General features: G+C 41.6%; 1 protein-coding gene across 4 annotated transcripts; it reads right to left on the minus strand.

Annotated features, from left to right (window-relative positions):
* Positions 1 to 16,494: 16,494 nt before the first annotated feature.
* On the minus strand, positions 16,495 to 27,041 carry LOC148011005 (glucose-1-phosphate adenylyltransferase large subunit 2, chloroplastic-like). 4 transcript variants are annotated; one of them, XM_087672212.1, is made up of 15 exons: positions 26,393 to 27,041; positions 26,026 to 26,285; positions 24,571 to 24,699; positions 24,282 to 24,455; positions 23,640 to 23,732; positions 23,387 to 23,470; positions 23,249 to 23,304; positions 18,585 to 18,678; positions 18,347 to 18,459; positions 18,186 to 18,258; positions 18,025 to 18,105; positions 17,470 to 17,739; positions 17,260 to 17,366; positions 17,094 to 17,154; positions 16,495 to 17,001 (listed from the first exon to the last, which is right to left on the minus strand). In XM_087672212.1, exons 2-15 carry the CDS (start codon positions 26,281 to 26,283, stop codon positions 16,900 to 16,902), a joined length of 1,695 nt encoding a protein of 564 aa, XP_087528338.1. In that variant the 5' UTR covers positions 26,284 to 26,285; positions 26,393 to 27,041; the 3' UTR covers positions 16,495 to 16,899. The 4 variants fall into 4 exon arrangements, with proteins under 4 accessions (XP_087528338.1, XP_087528339.1, XP_087528341.1 ...); XM_087672213.1 differs by having other exon boundaries at positions 16,496 to 17,001; positions 26,026 to 26,796; positions 26,926 to 27,041; XM_087672214.1 differs by having other exon boundaries at positions 16,498 to 17,001; positions 17,470 to 17,574; positions 17,653 to 17,739; positions 26,026 to 27,038.
* Positions 27,042 to 27,437: the final 396 nt, after the last annotated feature.

The following is a 27,437-nucleotide window of genomic DNA, read 5'->3' on the forward strand; positions in this document are numbered from 1 at the left end:
GGAGGACACAACTTGTTTGAGCATCAAGGTAAGCTCACTACACCCCAATAGGATCGAAGGTGCGTTGGCTAGGTGAGAGATAGCCATAGGTGTTCGCTTGAAATGCTTAAGATAATAAGTGGTCCATGGGTCTTGGCGGTTGAGTATGAGCTCACCTTAAAATTTTGGTTCTGTTTACCGGGACTGCAGATTCAAGATTGAGCACTTACGCCCCTCAAATCGAGCGATGAAGTAAGGGTTTCATCCCCGAACTGGAGTTTGAGATAGGTAGGAGGTTTTGGGTTTGTAATCGTTGCAACAAGTATTTTGGTTTTTTTATGATTAGGCAAGTAGGAGGAAGCATTTCAGTTTTCTGTTTTTTATTTTTGTTGCATTTAGAGTAGATTAGGACCAAGAAATCAAAGAAAAAAGCTTTAGGGTTTTTGCTGCTAAATAGGCCCAAACAGGGCACAAACATGGAGAAAAATGGAAAGAGAGAATGCTTGGAGGTGTTAGAATCTTATGGGGAGCGATCGAGTAAATTAAGGTTGAGTCCAGCAAGGGTTTAAGACCCTGGGAGGCAAGGAGAGACCTCATTTTCAAGTTTTGCAGTAGAGAGAGAGAGAGAGAGAGAGAGAGAGAGAGAGAGAGAGAGAGAGAGAGAGAGAGAGAGAGAGAGAGAGAGGGCTTGAGAGCTTATGCAGGACTTGGTCTTCCAGCAAATCAATCAAAGGCCATAGGAGTTTATTGCTTGGATCAAGTGTGTAGAAACATTTCCATGCATCTAAGCTTTGATCCTAGTGAATCTTGCTAGTGCACAAGGCCAGAAATTGGTGGCATGAAGCGATTTTCATTCCTGTGGTTTACGCTCCAATGGAATCCACTGTGTTTCGCAGGCATTCGATTCTGGGAATCAAACACTTTAGACTCGTCCGATTCCCAGAATTAGATGGCCTACAATTGGACAATCAGACCACTGCCATGCATCTAATCGTGAGGATTGGACATTCGGACTTGACCTTGTCGGATTTCTAGAATTAGACACACTCAAATCAAATCATCTTGATGACCTATCCGATCGGACACACTTGTCCAATTTCCAAAATCGGACATCTCAAAATTGAACATCTGTCAAATCATATGTCAGATTCTTGAAATGGGACACTACAGAAGCGGACCAAATTCTAACACACCAAAATTGACAAAATTAGTGTATTCAGGATGACAATGAGTATAATCCACAACAGGAGAATTCACTGGAAGCCTTATAGGCAAATTTAACCCGAGAAATCGCAACCAAATAGCCAGGCACAATGTTGACACTCATATCAGCATATTCAATACAATTGGAGTCGTAGGCTAACCAGCAGAGCCCATTTGACCCTGAGCAAACTACTGAACAACATAGCAGAGAACCTAGAGACTAGAGGAAATGGCTAGGAATCAAGCTTAGAGCCCCATCAGGTCAAGTACATGGACGAGAGTGCGAGAGCTACAATCATCACTTTGTATTCTCACCCACATTGTTTTCCAACACTTGAAATGCACTTAAGAAAAGCTAAAAGCCTAATTTCACACAGTACACAGAAGAGAGCACACACACACACACCGAGTGAGTCTAATTGAGAATTGTTTGTAAATAACAAGGAATTCACTCAAACCTAACAATCAGAATGAACCCACTGGTAGGAGAAGACCCTAAAACGTAGTCAGGTGATCGAGAACCCCAAGTATAGAACCAAGCACAGATGCGACCCACGAGTCAGATGCTGCAAGGACCAATACCATTGGAGGAGTGGGTCTACTCGACTTGATCAATCTCATTGACAACCTAGTGAAGCACAAGACCATGAATATGGTAGAGTCAAGCACTAACCACGGACATGGTAAAGAGATTGACCTAGGTGGTTTCCCAATAGAAATCCAACGATTAGTCACTAACTACGACCTGCAGACTCGGACAAACCACCACGGTAGGTTGTCTGAGGATATCATAGCAAACCTCGAAGAGGAGAGGAGACTAGTGCAGGAAGCTTTGTAGGGCATAGTGACCTACAATCAGGAATAGCAAGCTAGAAGCTTGTGATAGAGCATGGGAATGCACAAGATTCAATGACGAGTGCTAGCCCTAACGAACAGAAATGGGACAGGACGTGACATAGAAAGGGAAAGAGCGTGACTCAGCTAAATGAGAGCAAGCTAATCGGGAAAGGCCGATCTTAGATGCTCAGAGTGTGGAATCACTCACATGTTTGTTGAATGCCCTAGACGAAGACCACCCTCTAGTGCTGCAAATGAGCCATTTGTACCATTGGGGCTGTTTGGAGTTGAGACATTTAACGAAGAGGACACGCCCATCCCGTTGCATGTCATGACCCGTGCAGACAAAGCAAGCATGTATATCATTGCTAGGGCCCAACAACTTAGATGTAGCCTCAATTGGAAAGAAGAGCCATAGTAGGCAAAGGAGAAAGAAAACCGATGCTAAGGTCACACTAAAAATCGAGAGTGCCATGATGCTACCTACATGAAAAAAGGTGACAGACGCGGAGACAGAAATGTCAGCCCCAAAAACGACCGAAAAGGGAAGTGCAAAGGTTGAGGAGTACCTCAACTTGAAGCCATCGAAAAGATCAAGGAGTGGGTAACAGACGCAAGAGCACTTGAAGGATGCTGAGTCCACCTCACCTCCATGACCAAAGTCGAGAGACCTAGCTATACCACAAGCAGTGCCGCTTAAACAGAGGCTACATGCTACGGGCCAACAAACCAACTAGGGCCATTAGCCAAGAAATGCAAAGTTAGGAGAGAGGCAAGTAGTCAACGAATTTCTCACCACGCTAGTGACCACCCCGGTGACTCTAAGCCTAGGAGATCTGCTTAGAAAAGCATCCTACGCTATGGTAAGAATTGAAGTAGTGAGTTGAAGGACCAATGGAGCAAGGGGCAGCTGATCTACATGATCATGATGCAGCAACTTAGATACCTAGCCTGATGCTGCACTCGATGCCTAAGTCCTTGCATGTCAATGCTTTTTGGGAAGGCACCGAAAAGCATGCAGTCTTAACGGTCCTAGCTTGGGAGACACCACGAGAAAGGAAATTATAGATACGGGAGCAGGCGTTAGTGTGCTGAGCCATACACTACTCTAGGATTGGGATAACGTGCTTGTCAAGAATGCTAGGTTCAATGTCACCCTAGCCAATGGAATGAAAGTGCAGCCATTTGGAGTTCTAAAGAACTGGCCCTTGAAGATCGCAAGGATCCAATTCTTTGTTGGCTTTATAGTCATGAAGTGAGTGGACTATGACATCTTATAAGGCCGGCCCTGGATGCGCAAATGCACAGGTCATAGAAGACTAGGGGCAATGGTCTCATCTTCCTAGGAAATCAAATGGAGGTAGTAAGAGTAGAGATGGATACATGGAAGACCACAGTAGTCGACCTAGATGCCATCTCCACCATGCTGAAGGGTGATGCGCAAATTAGAAAATCCTATGGGCCACTGACCGAATATATCCCATGTCCTGAGGATGAGCAATATTAGATGCACGTGCTCGCCATGATAGATCTGCCATTCTTAGACAATGAGGAGTACGAGCAAGCTGCCAAGATAGCTGATAAGCCTAGGGACACACCCTCAATGCCAGTTTGCATGATGGAAAATGGCTCACATGGACAATCCAACCCTGTCAAGGTACGAGTAGCCACCATCACCAAAATTGAAGATGAAGATGAGGAAGTGGTGGCACCTACCTACCTATGCTTAGCAGTAACTGACCAAAAGACGCACGTCTTTGATGCACTCATTGACAAAGGAGCTAACTATAACATCCTTACGCATGACTACAAGGTCGATTATGACTCACGGTGCATTCACCTTGCCATTGGCAATGTTAGGATAGTAACAGCTTTTAGTAGGGGCAGCTCAACTCCATCATAGCCTACTAAGCCACTAATAGAGCAACCCACTACCAAGCCTATGAATGGAGGTTGCCACTCATCACAACCTACCAAACCTCAATCCCAGTAAATTGCAGAAAGTAGAACCAAGGCCTAGGAACCACAGGTCAAGTGGATGCCTAAGCACAAAGGCCCACCTCCTAGACGCAAGTACACATGACCTTGCAATGCAAAAGAATCATGCATGAGAGCTAGGAGGCCACAGAGTAGGCGATACAAGCAAAGACGAATGGTCAAGCCATGATGGGTCCCCAAAACCTTATTGCAAGCGCAACTCTACTACAAGGGTAACACCTGGATTTGGGTATCCATGACCAAAATGGCCAAGGATCTTACTCCAATGCCACGTCCAATCTGAACCACACAAAGCCACGTGACATACAAGGCACCAATGCCACAAATGACTCAAATTGCAAGGCCCACAGAGCCTCAAACGCAAAATATGGCGAAGACTAAACAAGTCTATCGACCAAAGCTGCACCCTGCTACTCATACACTGCCTCAACCTAGTCCCTGACTCATACACTATCTAGTAGCACAGCGTCCCCGAGCCCATCACACAAGAAGCCCAATCACACTCCCAGGAGCAATCAAAGATGCAACCAGCTACCAAAATGTCTACTACCAAAATGTCTAGCCTGTCTTGACCCTACTAGCTAGTAGGTCTTAAACCATCCTACCCTCACATTGGCTAAGGACCTAGCTGAAAACACAGGAGATGACCTAGTCACTTGCATCAAGCGCTTAGATGCCACTTTCACTCTACTTGCTAAAAGCTATGAGTGCTTAGACCTAGGTCTACTTGACCCATCCTTAGCATTGGAAGCCCATGCCATGCCATGCACTTGGGAGGAATACAAATTTTTTATAGTAAAAACTTCCACAATCATAGAGGAATTGATCGTCGATTCCAAGATATCTCGAGACCAAGCCCTCAAACAAGGGATGATCACCTCCTACAACAAGAGTAGAGTTACTACCACAAGCCGAAGGCTAGCCACTATAATGACTCATCCTTCTTGAGGAAGTGATATGCTTTCAGAATCCAATGGGAACAAGAAGGATGCCAAATCATGACTAATGCTGAGCAGCAATACACCATTAAGACCTCCAAGTATGATCCCACTTACGTAGCTCCTACCTCTTTTAGGATATTGGCCATCACTCACAATCGATCACATTGGAAGAACATGTCATGAGCCACCCTTACCTAGATCGAGTCCTTACTGACAAGGAAGAGTTACACATTGCTATCAGGATCTACCCCGGTGAATCCCTCATGAATGTTCTCACCTACATCTCTCAAGTAAGCATCTGCCCTTCTGACATGGACCGCTATGCTAATCTCGAATACAATCTGAACTTCTATGGTTGGCTCATGCGGAAGTAAAACACCCCAAGCCACCATTGAATGCCCTTGACCCCCTCAAACGTTAATGCTATGAAGAATTTTGGGGCAAGGTGGGATCAAACATGTGAACATGAAAGGTGAATGAAACACATGAATGAAACCGCCATTAGTGAGACCAAGAGCAGAAGAGAGTGGATAAAAATCAACTCGTGACTAATGAAAAGTCATAAAATCTTTGGAATGAATTGAGTTCTTGAAGGGAGAAAAAAAGCTCTTCTTTGTAATTAAGCATGTTATTCTTCCCTAGAAAGCATAATCAATTCCTTCTCACCTTTCTACAAGAAATTACCTTGAGGACACTAATGGTGAACTATGGAATTATGGCAGGTACCCACTATGGCAAGCCAAGATAAAAGCAGAAAACCCCCATTTTCAGAAGAGGAGCAGGCAAAGTACGACTTGTTCATTGGAGACAAGGGAATATAATCAATTCAAATTCAGGTATATCCTGAATTTAGAAGACATTGTCATGGAAGAACCAACCATCCAACAACTAGTGAAGTAATGCAGGTTGCAGAAGTACATGGAGAAGGTTGGCCAAGCCATTGACTATGAGAAGTGTGCTGAGTTCCTTCAGACCTTCAATAGAAACTGGGGCACTATTACAGTGCACCTAGAAAATGAAGTCCGCCAAGTACAAATCGAGCTAATCCCAGAGGTCATATAGAAAGCATTGGGCCTACCAAACAAAGTAGAGAGACAGCCAAAATGGAATGTGTACTACATGATGGGGATGGACAAAGCGATGGACCACACCAACCACGGCATCAGCCTAGCCGACACCCCGGATCCTGATGTTCAGCCTAGCCGACATCCCGGACCCTGATGTTCAACTCTAGGCAAAAATGGTCCACACTCTATTCTCCAGTCAGTGGTATAATGCATTAATGAATAGAATCAACCTACCAATGATAGAGAGCATTGCTGCCGGTCCAAAGTAAACCTCAATGGCTTTGTGAGGAAGACGATACAAACGTCAGCAAAAGCATTAGCCGCCGATGGAAGACTTGCGGGGGGAGAATCCCTGGCCTCCAAAGCCAAGAAATCATCATCCTCAAAGGTTTCCACCATTGGCTTCGGAGAAATCTTGACAGCCATCATAAGAGAGGCACTAGAGAACATACAAGATTGGTCCCTTCCACACCAAGGACAAGAGCAATCCAGCAAAAGGACCATGAGTGAGAACAAAGGAGAGCAAGAAGCACAATCTAGCCAAGGAAGGGCCAAGAAATCAAAGAAAGAGATTCATAGAAGAAGGCCAAAGAAGAGAGGGAGAAGAAGGAGAAAACAAGCCTACACAAACCACAAAGTGAGTCCAAAATCACGTAAGAACAACGAAGGAAAGCAAAAAGGGATGAGGCGAAGAGAATAAAAGAGGAATCTAGAAGGGCTAAGGGTGAAAGAAAGAGAAGAGCTCAGGAGGAAGAGGAGGAGTTCAAGAAGAAGGAGAAAGAAGCTTTCACTATATGCCTTTTAGTGGAGCAACCTTCAAGGTAAGAAGAGTTGGCGGCCATGAGCCCACCCTAACATGAAGGTCCAAGCACTAGCTCCAAGGCACCCACAAACCTGTCACCCCCAGTGAGATCGAAGGCAAGGGAAAGGGTTTAATCCACCCTATCCCAACCATCCTACTACCTGCCACCCTAGTCACTGCACACACCCAAGACTCCTCCACAATGGTAGATGCTAGAAATCTTTTGGCATGGGTGCAATTCCTAGTCAACAAAGAGGCAACTCAAGGCATGAGTGGAGGAACCCCTATAACTGGAGCAAGAAGACACGAAGTGCACATGCGGAATCCAAACGGGACCTCAAACAGCTGAAGATAGAGGCATCTACAATCACCAATCCCTCTGCACTACCATTGTCCACAACCTATGATGCACATGTGTAAGAACTCCAATCACAGCTGGAACGGGAAAAGGAGGATAAGAAGATAGCTGTAGCTGAGCTGGAGGTCAAAAGGGAGACAATGGCAACCTCTCAGTTAGAGAGAACCCGTCAAGTGGCTATCTATCAAAGGGCGATTAAGGAGCTAGAAGCAAAGCTCAAGGCCACAAGAGAAGACAAGAGATGGCAAGAAAAACTCGTGGTGGAAACACACAGCCTCATGATCCTACAATGCAATTTTAATGAGTCAGTGACGCTGTACAAGGATCTACAAAAAGACAATGAAAAAATTTGAGATACCGTAGAGCAGCTGTTGTTGCTGGCACCTAAAGAATATAGGAAATCTGGAACAAAGGTTAGACTTGGAGCTTGAAGAACAACAGTGCTTGGAAAGAGAAATCGAAGAACAGGAGAAATGGCTAAGGGCATTAGCTTGCAGGCACAACAAAATCCTGGAGGATATGAGGAAAAAAGCAGACGACTGGGTGATCATAAGTGACAAAAGGGTAAGCACCTTAGTGCGCCAACTAGCCCTTGCAAAAGGTGACAAAGTGCTAGCAAAGAGCAAGGCAGAGGCCACATAGGTGACCTTGGAAGCCCAACAACGCGCCTTCCTCCGCACTCTCTTGGACGCTACACAATCTAATGAAGAGGAGGCCGTTGAGTCCTTAAAGAAAAATTTGGAGATCACGTGCAGGGCTCTAAGGCATGGGCTACACATCCAAACAAAAATTGCAAGACCCATAGAAGCAAAGCCACCATAGAATAGGGGCGAAGAGAGGCGAAGGCCAACTAAAGGCACAGAACCAAGTTTTGAAAGGGGGTAGCAAGCAACGGCTCCTTAAAAGGAGGTCTTTACAACAACCATGCCCCCACAACTCTTGTTGACCTCCAATGCTGGCCGAGATATCTATTCTATGACTTGATCAATGTTTGGCACCAAAAAAAAACACAGAAGGTCACCGTCACTGCACCGAGGGGTTCTCAAGTTAGCAACGCCCAGTGGCTTCGATCGGCTAGCTCCATCTCTAACCCCTAGCCAATTTTAATGCCCCACTTCACGCTTAGGGCACCTTAACGACAAGACTTCCAGGCATGTCTCCCTAAGCCCACACCGCACCTCCAATGCTATACGAACTCGGTCCTCAAGTGTGGGACAACACCCACGTGACCCAACTCCCAGTTACACTCACACGAGCACTATGCACCACACGGTAAGGTAGACACACCCCTAGGGAGTGCACCTTCTTTTCTTTTCAGGTAAACAACCATTGCGGCAACCCACCAACTTCGGAGGCCCCATCATCCATGCAATACACTCTTGACCCCCACCACTTCAACCAGTTGATCAATTTGTTCCAAAGAACAATCCCTACGCAACCACATCCTCATCAACTTACACTACCATTGTTGCACATGTCACCATGCAGCCAACGTGAAGCAGATGTAGACCAAGCCCTAGTCAAAAAGTGAATGAAGAAGCTCATTAGGAATGGTGCAGGAGATGGCAACCTTAGTACAAATGTGAGGGAGCTCTAACTACTTTGGCGAGGTCCTCTCAAGCATGAGGGAGGTCCTCTCAAGGATGAAGGATGCTCTCTCCAGGAGGAACGAAAGCACCAAAGATTCTAGCAAGATGCTTAGAGAGGATGGGGGTAACCACGGAATATTCTAGCAAGGCTCTCTCAAGGATGAGGGAGCACCTCCCAAGGCTCTCACAAGGAAAGCGTAAGGTGCAATGTAATTCATTTGTAAAAGTCCCAAGTTTTCTCTTGTGCAAGTCGTAAAGTCTAAACGAACATAAGCAAAGGGATCAAACAGCTTGAAGAAAATCCATAAAAGATAAAAGTGGACTCGTCTTCTTCTCTCCTTCTTGCTTGCTTGCATGTGCTTGAGAGAGGGAGTGTGAGGGAGTGAGTGTGTGAGGGTGAGGGATCAAGGAGAATAAGCTCTCCATCTTCTCTTCTCTTCTCTTCTCTTCTCTTGCACGCGGCTACGGAGGATGGCACTTAAAGGTGGAGGCTTGAGGTTTCTTGAGCTCGCATCACGGATCATGGAGCTATTGGTGTGCTTGAGGGAGAAGGCAACTCGTTTGGGCATCAAGATAAGCTCACTACACCCCGGTAGGATCGAAGGTGCATTGGCTAGGTGAGAGATAGCCATGGGTATTCTCTTGAAATGCTTGAAACAATAAGCGGTCTGTGCGTCTTGGCGGTTGAGTGTGAGCTCACCTCAACAACATAATACTTACATCTAGCCATTTATACAATGTTTATAGAATCTCACAAACACAAAATGTACAACATTGAGTAAATGCATGCTTATATATTTATCATGAGAAAATAAATGAATTTTCTATTTTTCAAATTTGCATGTTTCACAAACTTTTTGCATATCAACCACTTGAGCTTAGGCAAGCCTATCACAATTTTACGTGGCTATATATTTATCAACCACTATACATTTACACAGCTAATATGTATATGCCATATGTTAATATCAGCCATAGCACCTACACCTTGTGCCAACATAGCACCCTTCAACTCACCTACATTTACATGCAAGTTTAAAATTATTCCCACATGATTGCTTTGTGCAACCAGTTTACATCCATTCTTGAAATCTTCTACAAAGCAACCATCTCGATTGAACTTTTCTTACAATCCCTATTCAAGCATTTGTCTAACACAAACCAAATTCTTTGTAATGTTAGGCACATGCAACACATAAACCAAACACAATTTTTTCGTCCTGCATGGGACACACTCAACATGAGTAATAGGATGTGTTGTATTATCATATGTTTCCACAAAACTAGGTATTTCACAACTTTTCATTTCTCTAAACTACTCCCCACAAGATATCATATGGTTGGAGTTGGTAGATGCATAATTATTATGTTCCCTTCTCCCATTTCCATTATTTCCACCTTTTCTCATTTCTAGATAGTCATATGCAATATGATCTTTTTAACCACAATTATAGCATTCCCTATTGTCATAATCTATGTTTTATCCACCATGTCCTCTATAGCTCCCCCCCTCAAGAATGGCATCTACCACTTGTATGTGACTGCTTCCATGACTCATGAGATTTCCCTTGATTTTGCCCATAATGCCCACCACCATGGCTCTGATACCACAACCTTTACCTCTACTTATATTAGAGTAGAGTACCTATTCTAGATTGTTCTTGCTTTATGGTGAGGATATAGTAAGTCCCAAGTTTTTCTTTTATAATATCAACATAGATATGAGATCTACAAAATCAGGGGTGGTTCCTCTTGTGTTGATGAAGGTTCATAACTACTTGTGCTCATCCAAACTATCCAAACATGCAATCACTATAGCATCATACTCAACCTACACTTCAATATATCTAAGAGCTTCAACAATACTCTTAATCTTCAATGTATAGTCATTGATAGACAAATTGTCATACTTGACATAGTTTAACTCGGACTTCAATTGTAACATTTTGGCTTTGGTATTTGTATCAATAAATTTAATCATATTATTTCATGCTTTGTAGGACTATCGACATTCTCTATATGCACAGTATTGTCATACTTGACAATTGTCATACTCTTAATCTTCAATGTATAGTCATTGATAGGCAATTTGTCATACTTGGCATAGTTTAACTCAGACTTCAATTGTAACATTTTGGCTTTGGTATTTGTATCAAGCAACTTGATCAGATTATTTCATGCTTTGTAGGACTGTAAACATTATGTATATGTACAGTCGTGTTATATAAAATACTAATGGAAAGATAGTACATAATTTATTAGGCACCTTGGTTTCATTCCTTAAATGTCTTGGCTTGCTTAGGCATGACATTTTCTTATGATAACTCTAGAGCCTTAGCATTATCTCAGTCAACGTACTCCTAATAACGTTTAGTCAATCTAAACTTCCAAGTGTGGAAGTTATGCTTGTTAAACTTGTCACTAACAATCTCATTAAACCTCTCACACATTGTGTATTTTTTAAAAAATCTATTATTATCAATAATATGCTAATTTAGGTAAACTATCACATGTACTGATCTCAGTATATAAGTATACAGTAAGCAACATCTTTAATGTATGATAGCCTATAAATGCAGTCTACCACACCCAACACTTGCAACCTATTTGTGAAATGACAAGGTTTGCAAAGTTTTCGAACCTTGCCAAATTGTCACATGAATAACCTCTAATCCTTGAATGAAGGCAAAATGCACACGAAATGTGAGTCCAATTGTACAACTTTAGACTGAGTTCTATAATATTTCCTTGACTACTCTCAACTCTTAAAGTTGCCTCATCAAATCTGAAATCATATGAGAGAGATCTCTTTACATGTGCTCCATAACAAGCTTCCTTGTAAACTTTTGTTCTTGCAGCTCACATCTCCTCACCTAGATCATGTTGCTCTAATACCATGAAAAATATAGCAGGAGAGAGAGGAAGTTTGAGCTCTTGCAAGACACATAGCACATAGAGAATATACACAAGATAGGAAGCTAAAAACCCTAATCTTTATTCTTCTCCTCCTTCTTCTCCACCATAGCAGTCTACTAATAATAAAGGTAGGGTATAACATACAGTATATATACAAGTAATCCATGGTGTGAACATGCTAACTAGAAGGATGACTAGATAGACATATCATAACTTGTGTAGGTGGACTAATTGATGTTCAGTTGTAAAGTATTATTGGAAGTATCCATGGTGTGAACATGCTAACTAGAAGGATGACTAGATAGATATATCATAACTTATGTAGGTGGACTAATTGATGTTCAGTTGTAAAGTATCATTTGAAGTATGTGTCAATGCAAGTATCAACCACACTAGTGACATAAATGGAAGAATGGTAATCTAGGTATGCGAGTGTCAACTTGTGTTCGGCTTGATATCTCAACACTACCATTATCAATTGTGAGATACTTAAGTCTCTTGATAGAGTGATTTTTTGCCAGTGCCAAAATTTTCTAAAAACAAGAAAAAGCCTCATCTTTCCTACCCATAGTGAAAGCCCACACTTTTCTAGTCACATCATCGATGAATGTGATTAAATAGGATGCCCGTATAGACTTTGTAGGCATGGGGTCCACATATATCATTGTACACTAAGTAAATCGGCTCAGTCCTTTTTTTAAATCAAGTTTTTCTTATAGGTTGAATGTGTATGTTTTCCATATATACAATGCTCGCAAACAAAAATATCAAGAAAATCAATCAAAGGTAAGTAACCCAAATGAGATAGCATTTCCATTCCTTTTCTAGACATATGTCCCATAACTGCTGATGCGACAAAGTTACTTTTGCCTCTTGGGTTGCTACAACAACATAATTTTTTATAGAAGATATATGAAGGAGATACAAAATGTCACATTTGGCTCCTTTTGCAAAAATAAATGATCCCTTGTAAACAATTCATAATTGACTCACAAAAGTGAGATTGTTCTTAGCCATCCAACTGACTAGTAGATATCAAGCTCTTACTAAGCTTGGGCACATGGTGTACATTTCGAAGAGTAAAGGTAGATTCATTCTACAAAACAAACTACAAATTATATGCATCAACTATATCACATACATTATCATTGCCAAGATGGATACATTATGGCATACGTGATCATAGAACCACTCCTATTAGTCAATTATCACATAACTACTCCTTATGAGAAGTCAATAAAAGATGCACCATAAACAAATATCCGATCTTGAGCCAACTATCAATCTATTGTAACTCGCACATGTATAAGAGAAGAATAAAAGTAAAGAGCACTTCACCATTATCATTATGCATAGTCATTGCATTTATTTCTTCAATCTACACCTTTCATTTACCTTCTTTCCTACTAGTATCCTTATCCCCCTTCTTATCCTTTTGCTCTTGCTTCCATTTAAAACATTCCTTCTTGATGTGACATTTTATTACAATGAAAGCATTCAATATCTTTCTTGGACCTAGATTTGTTGGTGACCCACAATCCTAATTCTTGCATTTATACTATTTTCTATCTCTTTCTTCCCAAGTTGCTAATACCTGAGCATTTCTACCTTGGTCCATGGATTTCACACATATCTCTTTAGCCAATGAACTGCCCATGATATCATTAAAATTTAGCTTAACATTTGGACTTGAATTATTAATGGTTATCCTAAAGGGGTCCCGTGATGCAAGCAAGGAGCACAACGAGAAGATTATGTTAGCCTTATCTTCAACCTTCAAATTTTGGGTTTGTGTCTGGCTAAATACGAGGTTGAATTTGTTTAGGTAGGAGGTAACAGTAGTGTCATTCTTCATCTATAGCCCAAAAAAATTTTCATGAGATACACCTTACCATAGGAAGCATCCATCTCATAAGTGTTGCATAGCTTCTTCTATAAGTCATATGCACTAGTCTCATTTACAATTGTAAGATACATAGATTCTACTAATTGCAGTCCAATAGTGGATTTGTCCAATGCATCAAGCTTCAATTAATCCTCTTTAGACATATATATTAGTTTTATATATATCCTTCTTATGGTTTTCAAATGCTTCTTTCAAATAAGAGCATCTTAGATGAGCTCCTCCCATAAAGTGAAGTTAGTACCATCAAATTTCTTACTATTATATAGTTCCCTATCCATTACAAATGTGAAAGCCATTGATGCAAAAAAAAAAAAGACTATCAAATAACAATAATAAAAAATCAACAAACTACTCCATGAAATTGGTAGAATTTTTGTAACATCTCCTAAGCCTTGGCAACTCTAATCTCTCTCCCCTCTTATTTGTCTAGCTAATTGCATGTCTCTCTACATTATGGTCACTCGCTTGGCATGAATCACACAGAGATATATATCCTCAAAAATGGCAATAAGGTACGTTTTTGTAACTGTCTAGATAGCCTCCACTGCAATCCCTTGCATGTGGAATTGATATCCGTAAGAGTGAAGGATATCCTTCATTAAGCATGCAAAGAGTACTTTCCTGATCAGGAGGTCATGCTCTTTTGGTACTTATGGATCTCCCTAAGAGCCGCTAGGTAATAGTTCTTCCTTTGCTTTAGCCTTTCCTATCCCTATCAACAAGTGCCTATAGTGCCCTAGTATGGTACTCCAACCCAACAATGCTCACAAACACCATCTCCAATGATGCCTCAGCCACAATAGTAATGGCCTAAACAATCTCATAGCAACAACAATGCAATACTACTGCTAGAGTTAGCAAAAGACAATTCAAGCAAGAGCTCTAAATCAAAATCAGAATAGAGCCCCTTCTACATGAACTTAGCCTATGCATGCAATGATCACAAGGACATCCCAAAACCCGTTGTGACTTCATTGAAAGGAGAATATTTGAAAGACTACTTGTCAAAATCAATCACCGATATAAAAAAGGAGCTACTTGATGTGATAAAAGAGCTTTTAACATGCCTTGAAAATGAATACTACTAGTGTTAAACACATGGTGTAGAAAATCCCATTAAGAAAGACAATTAGCCATTGAATGTACTTGGAAACCAAGTATTCCAAGAGCCTTATTTTCTTATTTTTTGAGGAAAAACCATACAAAAGATATCTACTTTCTAAAGGAGATGCATGAGAGAAGAAAGAGAGAAGAAGAAGTAAGGTTGGAATCTAAGATGGCAACTCAAGAAATTGGGCTTTGCTTTTCCAACTACTTATGGAGTTAGATTTTTGAGTAACTTCTTCCAACATCTTGAGTTCCAATATTGTCCCTTGACAAACATTTTTGAAGAACAAGTTTCCCATTAGCTATTCCAACCTCAAATTTACTTTTTTTAGTTCTCTTCATCCATTAGTTGTCTTTCTAGTTTTCTTGTAGAGATCCCAAGTAGTATTTATAACCACGGCCTAAGCTCTAGCAAGTTGTTTATTGCACTCCAATACTCTTACTCTTGACAGCTTAAATAAGTCAAGGTCAATATACATCCAGTTTGCTTTGAAGGCCAATATAAATCCATCTTGCTTTGAGGATTTTTTGAGAGGGTTAATTGAATGGGTAGATGGTCAAATATCATTATTTTTCTAAGTACCTTTCTATTTCATTTAACAAAGGTAGATTGCAAGCCAACTCATCCACAACTAAAAACATTTTGGTAGCAAATACAAAGGCCTCTTACTCAAAATTTTGGAGGGATTTTTGAATCAATTACATGTATCCACCACTTTTTAAACTAAATTTTTTTAAAGGTTGAAAACTATAAATCTTCTTTCAATTTTTAAGGTTTTTTTAAAATGTTATAATTCACTTTACAATAAACCTTGGTTTTTGTGAGCAATGATTGTGCATAAAATCTATCTTGCTTAGCATCTCAAGTTTGCACCTTTTCAATTATTAGTCCCGATAAACACTATTTCTTGACCCATATCAATTAGTCTTGGTATGCCTTACACATCTGCCATGCATCTTTTTTTTCTTTGCCATTTTCATTACTCGCCCTCTCATTGGGAGCTTCTCTTTCCCTTCGACCATGTTTAAGTCCAATTCTGCACATCAGCCCTAAAATGTTTTTATTTAAAACAATTGAGGCCCCCCGCTTCCCAAGGCATGATCAGAGTGAAACAATGTTAGGTCTTTAGAAATAGATTCGAGATTTTTATTTAACATACTAGGAGCTGCTCGCTCTTCTTTTTTTTATAAATAATAGGAAAGCATATTTATAAGATAAGTATATACACCTGCCAAAATGGCAACTTTGCTTAGTCTAGGACTGGTGCTTTCTCAAAGCTTTATAGACAGCCTTTAAAGTCTTTTTCGCCAATCCCTTTACAAGCACTCAAGATCTCCATAGAGGTGTCAATGCTAAGGGGAGTATATCTAGAGATTCACCAAAAACAATTGCATTCCAATGACCCACAAACCCCTGACCACAACAGCTCGAGCCTCGAACCTTAAGAGGTGTAAATGCTCTTACTTCCCTTTTACAAGCAATCAAGATCTCCTCCTTGGAGCCTGGAGGTGTCAAATTTCAATGCTCTTACTTCTTGTACGCGTAAAATATCAAAGTCTACCTGGTGAGTGTTTCGGGCAGGCTCTGATAATTCTTGGACTCTTCAGACCCCTGCGTAATTCCGTCAGAAATTATCTTTACGGACTCCATCACTAATTTGGATTTTTAGACTCTCTCTCTCTCTCTCTCTCTCTCTCTCTCTCTCTCTCGCTTGCCTGAGCTTGTATTCGAAGAACGTGAGGGAGTACAAAATTTCACCCCAAGATTGAAATGCAATCAGTAGTGTATGGTCGTCCCGTCTTTGCTGCTTGTTGGACTGCAATTTTTACCAGCAGATTTTGTTTTATTAACTCTGAAAAATGAGATACTACAATACCCAACTCTCCTTGTATTTATACATCATTGGCTGTACTTAGACTAGTGGAGATTAGCAAGTCTGCCGCTCTGCAGCCGTGCAAGATGGGGGTTATAGGCTATGGTGAATCTGATATTATCTCTATAGGGTATGCAACCTGTGCAACAGGAAGAAAGTGATCTTCCATATGTGTTACAACTCAAGACTATTTAAGTTTTGTACATAAAGAGCAGTAAGCACTATCGATCTCTGATGTCTTGTGTGCACCAATCTCCATGGTCATCTGGCATTCACCTGCATACTGCACTTCAGATATGTCTTCTACACGAATGCCACACCTCTAAATGACGGCACCATCCCTGATCACTGAGTTTTCCAGAATCACCGTAATCCCTGAACGAATGTAGAACCCTTCTGATGGCCTTTCCGCCTCTTGTACTTGCTGCAAGTAAGAATGCACACGATTGCTTGATCATTTGTATTGTCACCTTCTTCCTATTACGACGCTCTCAGAAAATTGATATCACTACTTACGTCTGTATTGGCTATCACCACGTTCCGACCTATCCTTGCATTTTTGTCAATAATACAGTTCCTGTCCCAATGGGAAATGTCAGAACAATAAAATAAAAAACAGACTGACGTTATAAAAAATCGACAGTTAATCCATAGGATATTGCACTCCAGCACTATCAATTACTTGATGATTGTATTTTCCCCAACCCCAACTGGCACTTTCCCTTCAGCAAGGAGAGCCGCCATCTCCGCTTCAGTCTCATAAAAGTCTGCACCCATCATCATCGTGTCCTGTAGTACGAGTACACACCCGTTCAGAAAACTCCAGCCTACATACATGCTTACATTGCAGGACCCCAGGTTTCTTTCGCATGTGGAATAGCTCCTGCCTCACCTTTACTTGCACTCCAGATTCCAGTCGTGAGCGGACTCCAACAAGAGAGTGCTCAACACTGCATTCTCGCAGAAAGCATCCATGAGACACTATGGAATCCAAAATCTGCAAAGTGGATACATCTGTAAGCAATATTCTTCCTAATCGATTATTAGTAAAATCATGGTACATCGCAATAAATACCCGGCATTTTTCTATCTTCGTTGGTGGAAGGTAGCGTGGTGAAGTGAAAATCGGTTTTGTGGCATCATAAAACCGAAATTTGGGGTGCTGCAATATAGAAATCAATCACCTCGAATGACAAGAAGCTTCATCTTGTGGTCAAATTTACTGAAGTCGCTACCATGATGAGAACATAGAGACTTATACACTGTTTACGTACTAATGATAACAATAAAAAAGGTTTTAGGAGTATGAAACATTTTCGTTTGAAGTGCACAGTGCAAACAAGAATTTGAAGTGGTCAAATTTCAGCAAACAAGGGTACCTAAAACACTTTGCAAACTGCACTAATTAGGGTCAAGCAACAGCTGTTCCTTTCTCACACACACCGACCTGGTCCGTAAGAGCCAGATTTGCATCAAAAAAAGACTTAATTGTTCCGATATCTTCCCAATATCCATCAAAAAGGTAAGCCTGGAGACCAAGGTAGATGTCAGCCCCACTCATCAAAGAGGTCTTAAGACACATGCAACAGAACTTCAGCTTAGACGTACATGAACATTGTACTCTTTTGCAGATGCTGGTATAATTTCAGAGCCAAAATCATTTGATGTTGGGTATCTCCACCTATAAATGACAGGGCCCTAGATTTAGAATTAATCATATCAGCCAAAGGACCTGACATCTCAACCAGTTGATGTAACAACAATCATACCTCAAAAGTTTTAGCAAAATATCAATCCTGAAAACATAAATCCCCATAGATGCAATATATGGTTTCTTTTTAGCCTCTTTCGGGGGAAGTCCAAGAACAGTAGTGTCTACTTGCTATATAAGCACAGAAGAAATCCATGAATGGCCAGTTAGAAAAATGTACAGAGACATCCAACCATTATATAATGGAACATAATGAATACATTATTAACATAGCACAAAGTAACATCACAGCTCACCATGGATTTCAAATCGGCCCCTTTGGGTTTCTCATTAAAATAGAGGACTCTGCCCCAATCATCAATCTTCATCAGGCCATAATCTGATGCACGACTGCAATTAAGGAATCTGCTATGTTAATCATTCCTTTTTTGGAACACCATCCACAAAGTACATGGTGTTCAACTAGCTTTACAGAAAATGACCGTACTCTGACTAATTTGCAAAAAGAAGTCTGCCTAGAGTTTGCTCAATCAATTACTTAGGACACTATTAACACCTGCAAAAAGATATTATGGCATACACAGGTAGCTCACACTCATCCTACTACATGATTGCTCTTTTGTTTTTAAATCACACTTAAAGATGCACTAAAGAAAGCATTTGTAGCCAAAAAAAACCCTTCAGGGAAGTATTCAGATAAACCCGTCACAAGCAGTAAGGAAAAATAACACAAAACACAAAAGACCGAGTCACTTAATATACAAAGCTGCCTGAGAAGGAGAAAAAATTTTCTGGTGCCTGCCTACATTGCCTGAAATACAAAATGCCTTCTTTTAATTTTATGCATTCTTACATTCTGAGATCTTTAATTGATTCGTCTTTCTAGTCTACTAAGCTCTCACAACTCCTGACTCTAAAAGGATTAGAATTAACTGATAAGTAACTGATGTATCAAAAAAATGATCTTTGCTATAATGATACACCCAAAACTTGCCTTGAACTATCTCAGTTGTTTCAGACAATGGATTCAAGTATCTAAACTGGCATCAGAATAAAAAGGGATTACAATGTGTACATATTCATAGTCTAAAGGGATATAGAAAACACGGTACACTTCCCTAAAGAGAGTGTGGCAAATACAGTCAGTACACAACCCAAGTAAGAATGTGCATTGTGGAATATTGAAACAACACACTCCCAAGAAGGTTGGATCAAAGTATAAAATGCCCATTCCCTAGAGCAGCAGGGGGGGATGAGCATTCATTCAAATGAAGGATGCATATGAACTACCATAGACCTCATTTTATACTTTACTCTGCCAATACCTAGCCCTAGAAGGCACCTATCCACCATCAGTCCATCAACCAAACTGTCTTAAAGCTTCAAACGATAGCAAAGCTGTACGTCTATAGACAACCATAAGCTGTAACATTTAAATGACGATAATATCAAAAAACCTTAAAACAACCACAACTTCAACCTTCAGACTTTGCTGTTCTGACTGTAGATAACCACTCCATTCAAATCGTGCAGATAAATACTATCATACAGTATCCTTGCTTGCCCTTGTTTCTTCAAATACAAGGACAAACAAAGAAACTAAATGTATATTCTTCTTCAATTTCAAATATGAAGAGGACAAGCTTCATTAAAGTGGAAACTTGAAACACACACGTCCTAAATGCACAACTCAGAAAATGATGAGGGAACCCATCGGCAAAGATGATCCTCTAATCATGTATTACAACAGTTATATGTATTTGTGCAAGATTTAGGCTGCCTACAGCTATCCCTGCACTCCAACCCCCTGTGCTATCCTGCACCACGGATCCTCAGAATGGCTCATCCAGGACTGTCCCTCAATTAGTCAGGATCGGCCTTCAACAGTCTCTCAGGCAAAAACACTCTTGCTCCTGCTTCTTGAACCACATGCTCACACAGTACAGTCATGCCATCCTGCATGAACGGTCTTGATGTAGTCTCGCCATACATGACCACAATCAGTCCAGATCATGTCCCCTTGCAGTGAACCAAGGCCAGGTCCACCTAAAGATCATGCTGGCACAATCCACAATAATCAAAAAAAGAGATGATACCTTCTGAGGATGTGATAATGCCTTAAATAGGCACTTTCAAGATCCTTGCTCAACTTGCCTGCCAACTACCTGCTCGACCAAGAGTCCAATCAAATTAGCCACATCAGCAAATCTGCCGACCAATCTTTAGTGGAAAGACTGCCATGTTAGCAACCAACCTGGTGTTCATCCCTCAGGTGTCTGCCCAATAGATTGTCTGTCCAGACTCCAGATCAGTATGTGCCACATCATCCGTGACACAACATTCTCCCCCACCTGAGTAGCAGCTGTCCCCAGCTGTGCTTCACCCCATTGAATCCACAGGCATGCAGCCAACCTTTTGACTTGGTACCTGAACTAGCCATTGCCTACTCTCCGAAGTGCCCTCATTCTAGAGTTACATGTCAATGCCAAGTTCCAACATAAGAACCAACAATGGCCAGATCACAAATCACAAGGCCCAAACACTCACACTCATCCAAACAACCAGAAAAACTAGAGAAAACCGTCCACGTGTCATCAACCCCATGCCACACAGAAGGCTCTAAAGCACTAATTGGAAACTGCCCAGTTCACAAACTAACTCTACATCCTGTTGACATCTACTCTAGATATTTGATAGATGCCTGCAACTATGGATTTGAGTAAGGCACAAACTTGGTCCTGATAACACTCCACAGCTGGCAGAACCGAGTCATGGGTCTCCCCCGCTAGGACTAAACACACCCTTTGAAGACCGATCAACTACCTATATCCCTGTGAGAGATGCAGATTACACATCTATATTTTGGCAAACATCATATTCCCTAGGAGCAATGTTATCACCACTCAAAAGAAATCATGTTGAGAACAATCTCTATTCAACAAGCTCTATGCTGCCTCACACCAGCCCCATGTCATCTAGATGCCATTGCTCCCAATCCATGCACAAGTGCCTATCCAAAGAAGACACATTTTGCATAAATGCCACTCACTGAGCTGAAGTCACCAAGGGTATAGCTATTAGCATTGTAGTGTAGGTTCACAGCACCTGCCAAGTCTTGTCCCAAATGAGCATGAAGATCATGTGATGATCCACCGAGCCCATGAGATCACAAAACCAAAGCTTCCCCAACATCACATCTGCATTGAGGAGAGAAGCCATTTTCAAAATATCTTAAACCTGAAAACCTTCTTTCAAAACAGCCACAACCTCCACCTGCTGCCTTATCTAGTATTTCTTATCTATGGTCTTCCTCTTAAAGCGAAAAGCATGCTCCATTTGTTGTGCTACACTGGAGAGTATCATTTGGAGATTTTACTGCTCAATGAAGCAAGCAGTCTTGCACCACATCCTCACATGCTCCACCATCCATCGAGCAACATGCAAGATGACCCAACACCATTGGATGCACAAGCACAAGTCACATCGTCTCAAGGAAATGACTACACACCTGCTGAGGGTGATAATTGAGGGTAGATCATCATCAAAAGCCATCTTCTAGAGAATTTATATCATTTTCAGTGTGTCGGCAAAGGACTTGTAAAACTAAAAGGCTATTCACAAAGAAAATCACCTTCATTGTCAGCCAAGGACTCGTGGCGAGGAAGAGGAAGCAAAGTAAGAGGCCACTCACATAGAAATACACAAATTACAAGAGCTCTATAAATCGGTGCAGAAGCTGCAAAATCACATATATAATCAACAAACTCCCTACTATTTACTAGGCTTTCTGCGTTGTATATTGACTTGCCTCCTTTTATGTCAAGAAATGCCTCCAAAGAAATCAATAGAGTTACAACCTCAAAGAGATACGCTCACCCTCCAGTGAGATCAAGCCAACAACTCCAGTTGGAACCACCTCAAGCTTTCCTACTGGAACAAGCTAATAAGCTATCCAACATCTGATGTCATCAAACTCTGATAGGGGTGAGCCAAGGGGCTACTGCCACGAGTGCACCTTTGCACCCGCTAAACTTTAAAGATGGACTACATGCCACCATAAAGTGGAGGGGTACCTAAAACCACGTGCCATAAAGTGGAGGGGTATTTAAGACCACACCCACAAGAGCCAATGGTGTCACCTGAAGAGACAAATACTCCAAACAATGCCCGTGCTACTTGTAAAAAAAGGAGACAATGGGCTGAATCATTGATAGGAAATCATAGAGATCAAAGGAAATAGGATAGCTTTCAGAAAAGAAATCCATTCACTTGCCAATGGCAGCAAGAGATGGAAGTAAAAAAAAGAAGAAAATGGGCCGAATCATTTATAGGAAATCATAGAGATCAAAGGAAATAGGATAGCTTTCAGAAAAGAAATCCATTGACTTGCCAATGGCAGCAAGAGATGGAAGGCGGTAGATGATGTTCAGGTGAATGCGATTTTAGCAAATCGAGATTCATACAAGAGTGCATATCTAGCATAAACATTGTGGTTTCTTTGTAGAAACAAATCAGAATTTTCTAGGTCAAATTGGCAGCTTTGCTTGTGATGATAACCTCTATGCAAATCTCAAGCAATTCCACTTAATCAAAATGGATGTATTGGTCCCACAAATTCAAAAGCCAATTTTAACACATAATGATTGGAATGGCAGATAACTTGAAATGCATATCTGGAGCCGTCATTTTGTGTATTGGTTTTATCTACTTTGCAACATAGATAGAAAGCAGTTGTTACATCTAATGTTGGTTAAAAATGAACCTTGATATCGAACAAGTGCAATCCACTTATCTTGGAAGTTGTAGCACTTAAAACTGAGCCTTCAAATGCTATGCCTAATATAGCTAAGCACTTAAACCATGCTTTTGAAAATGATTTATAGGGCGAGATGATGCTCTGAAAATGCAATGAGACTTCATCAATCGCATCTCCTAAGGATCACATACTTTTTGAACTCACCTCTCATCAATTGGGACGCATGAGATAGTAATGTCTGCCCCTGTATCCTGATGCTTCTGTCAGCATGTCAACTGAGATTCAGAATATTTGGTTACAATTTAATTCACAGTGTGCTATTGAAGTTTGAGTGGACTTGACCTGAATAAAATCCATATAGTCCATGCGGTATAAATGATCGCCTGAGAGAACAAGAACGTGCTGCAGATTTTTGTTTTTAGCATCCTGTTATAAGACAATGATTATTAAGGCCTTTGGAACAGCTTTGGTTCACATGCTTTTACTACTACACAGTACCTACATCACAAATACAGAACCATCCAGCTAATATAATCCGTGCAGCAGAACAAACAAGACATGGGACAGAAGCTTAAACTGTCAACTACCTTCATACCTCAAAGAGCCAAGTGAACTGCCGAACAGCATCAGCAGTTCCTTGGAACCAGTTCATCCCTGCCTCACCAGGGGTCTGAGTTGCAGCCAGAACCTAGTTTAACACCAGAGGTCCAAGGACACAAATTAGAATACAAAAAAGATGTGATCAAAAGGACATAAGAATTTAGAGTTGAGATTCCGCCATCTAATACTAAGAGCGGTCCTTGACACTAGGATGATTGCCTTCAATCAGTCCCAACAAACACTGTATAATAGCTGAGCATGTCAACGGATTGCCACCATCAAGATAACCCATTTCGTAGGACAAAGCAAGGTAACAAATATCTTCAGGTGCCAACATAAAATCACCTAGGGGTAAAGATTACGAGCCGGTCTTACTTTAGAGAGGGTGAAGGACAGAAGTAGTCAAATGTAACTTCTCTGTCTAGCAAACCCCCCTCAAAATAGAACAGCTGAAACATTCACATTTGAATGTAAAGATTACGAGCCGGTCTTACTTTAGAGAGGGTGAAGGACAGAAGTAGTCAAATGTAACTTCTCTGTCTAGCAAACCCCCCTCAAAATAGAACAGCTGAAACATTCACATTTGAATGACAATAAGGATTCAGAATTTCTGCAACATGAAGTACTGACCACCTACCTCCACGAAGCCATCTCCAAAGTTCACTCCATTGCCAAAGGAGTAAGTTCGTGCAAGGTGCCGATTAAGAGAAGCAGAGTTAAATTGCGTAAGAACATAAATTTTGTTGATCCCACTGTTAATGCAGTTGCTCATGGGCACATCTATCAGCCTGTAAGCCCCACCAATAGGAACCTGGACACAATAAAAAGACAACTACAGTTATGGATGATAAGAGCCCATAGTAACTAGTCTAGACAAAACAGAGAAGATACTCGAATCTGGAGAGTCGAGACGTTTTTGCACTTACAGCCGGCTTTGCTCTTCTTCTGGTCAAGGGAAATAAGCGAGTGCCTGCACCACCGCCTAGTATAACAGACACAACCGTCTTTGGGTCCACCCGCGGTCTGTCAATTGCCATAGATGCTTCATGCTGTAACTGCGTTAAATAAGGTAATCACGTGTCAAAACTGTCAGGTCAGTACTTACGACAGTTAAGTTTTGGAACAATGCTTTATCAGATCATTCAAAAGTAGCATATTGATATTCTACACGTTAAAATATCCGCTAAGGAAATAAGATTTTCTTTGAACGATTCATTCCATTTCAGGATCTTTCGTATTCCGAACGCATGTAGGAGTGATACACTGTAGTCTGTTGTAAAGCTCTGGTACTATCTCAAATTTCAAAGCTATCCGACAGCGAAGCACTGTTTTATACATTAATGACTACAATCGCTCATTCTTAACTCCTCAATCCTAACTGCTCTCTAGTATCTACACTTCGAGACATCAATGAATGCTTAAAGGCACACAACAAAGAGGAAAACAAATCTTCTTGGACTTGCATACTGACTCTTTATAAAGCAACACCAAATACTTGTCCGCTGGCTTATTCCTAAGGATTAGACTACACAGTTTACCGATAAGGACTCTCGATCACCTGGCAAAAGTAAATCTGTGCTACGCACAGATCTCCTTAGACTTGAGCCTTGTGATACAGCTCGGTGGGGCATCAAAAACTTACTCTCGCTTCATTTGATAGTTAGACCATGCGGGTAACTATGCTGTAACAGCCTTATGTTTCACCTTAAAAGTGGTGAAAAGAATGCTCCACAGGTATATCATTAGCCTTCTATCCGGGCGCCTTCCTTAGGATCGGAATCAGAACTAGCAAAATATAGAGCATTAGCGTTAAAGTCTCAAGCAACAGTCACTTGAATAGTCAAAAGTCCCTAACTCGAAAAACAAGCGAAAAAGGCAGCAACCATGTCACTATAGCACGTCATGAAATGAAACTGATCTGTTCTCGTTCAGATGCCTATGGTCACACAGATGAAAAGAGCGATTGCTATCGATGCTAGACGGTTTACTTTACCGTGATCCAATGCTGCTAAAGATGATTACGTGACTTCATGAAGAGCAATATGGATGTAATCAGAAAAGGGGAGACATAAGCACGAACACACACACACACGGCTCTTTTGAAATCAATCAAAAATTTAAAACACTGCTTCACAACATCCCAAAAGATGCAGAGACCGCCAAGGCTAGTTTAGACATGGAAGGAGTAGGGAGAGGAAAAGGCGAATGGGAAGTCCTGCGGGAATCGCATAATAAGGAGAACAATAATCGTGGACTACGCAATTCATTGCTACAGGTGAACTAAAAAGATCGGAAACAAAAAACTGACTCTGTTTCTTTCCAGAGGATTTCAACAAAGTAAATCAAACCCACACACACACACACGGAGGAGATTGACAAACCAGAACTTCTCGGGCAATGTCCGCGAGGACCGAAGAAGCTTGAACCGTGTTGATGTTGCTGGGGTTGTTCCGTCTCCGGCCACCAGGAGAGGCGAGCTGAGCTTGAATGCAGGAAGATCGAAATGCAGACAGGGAAGGCGAGACCTCGGAGCCGAAGAAAGACGATCTGGAGAGGGAGAGTGAGCGGGAAAAGGAAGGGAGAGGAGGCGGATTGGTAGGCGAGGATTGCATCGGAATGCGCAGAGAAGAAGAAGCCATAGCTGGAGGGATGTAAGCACAGAGGAAATGCGCACTCAGAGGTGAAGGGAATGAAGGAGAAAATGGAGGCAGCACTCTAATACAGCAGTGCAGGCGAGGGACCTCTCACCTTCTCTGATAGAATGGAGATGAAAAGCCAATAACGCTTTCTTCCTAGTGTGACATCTTCTTCGACATGTCTTCCTCTTCTTCTCGTACGTTGTAAACGATCCGCAGAAACAGAGAATCTTCTTCTACGACTCGGCTCTGTTCCTTGCAAACTATCCGTAGGAACAGATAAGACTCTTTCTCTATTTGTGCGTCTGCTTCCTCTTCAGACTCTTTTTCTACTTGTGCGTCTTCTTCTTCTTCTTCTTGTGCGTCTGCTTCTTCTTCTTCTTCTTTGTAACTGTATTCTGCTTCTTCTTCTTCTTCTTATTTGTCAACTTGCGCGTGTTCTTCTTCTTCCTCTTCTTTGAAAACTGTATTCTGCTTCTTATTTGAAAACTGTCCGCAGAATACAGATGTACAAGCCTATGAGGGAGAGAACGAGATGGCAAACCTTAGTACAGTTCTAAGCCGAGGATCTTGTCTCTATCGTGCTTAATAGTCTTCTCCTTCTCCTTCTTCTGCTTCCCCCTCCTGCTGTGCGTGTTCTCTTACCTGCAGTGATATCGTAGCAGGTTTTTTTCCCTCGTTCGCCGAATGGCTTTGCAACTGCAGCGTCCAGCTCCCCTCCCTATAACTGAACCAGAAAGAGGGAGAGGGGGACGAGAGCTTCCCATGCAATGGATTCACCGGCCTCCCCCGGTCACCTGTTACCGGCAACCCACCGTCCGCAGCGATTCCCAATCCCAACGACGGGAGCCCACGTGTTGCCACGTCGGTCGCCCCTGCCGTAGGCCACGTACTAGCTCGTGATAGTGCGGAGACCCTATACGCGAGCGACGCGTGCCACATTGCCACCTCTCAGCCCCGCCTGTCGGGAAGCTCGGCGCCACGCTGGACCGCCTCCACGTGCCTGGATTTTGGACCCACCAGCTGGCTTGTCACTGGCTGCCCGTGATTGAGACTCGAGAGCTCGCTTTCTCGTGGACCTCTTCTAAACTCTCGTGAATCATTTCCACTGCGGCCCTAGGGTAGGGTTGATTAACTAATAATAACATGGTCTTGGT

The sequence above is a fragment of the Lygodium microphyllum genome, chromosome 29 (assembly GCF_053477565.2).
Source record: "Lygodium microphyllum isolate KBCC chromosome 29, Lygodium_microphyllum_v1.1.10, whole genome shotgun sequence".
Classification (NCBI taxonomy): Eukaryota; Viridiplantae; Streptophyta; class Polypodiopsida; order Schizaeales; family Lygodiaceae; genus Lygodium; species Lygodium microphyllum.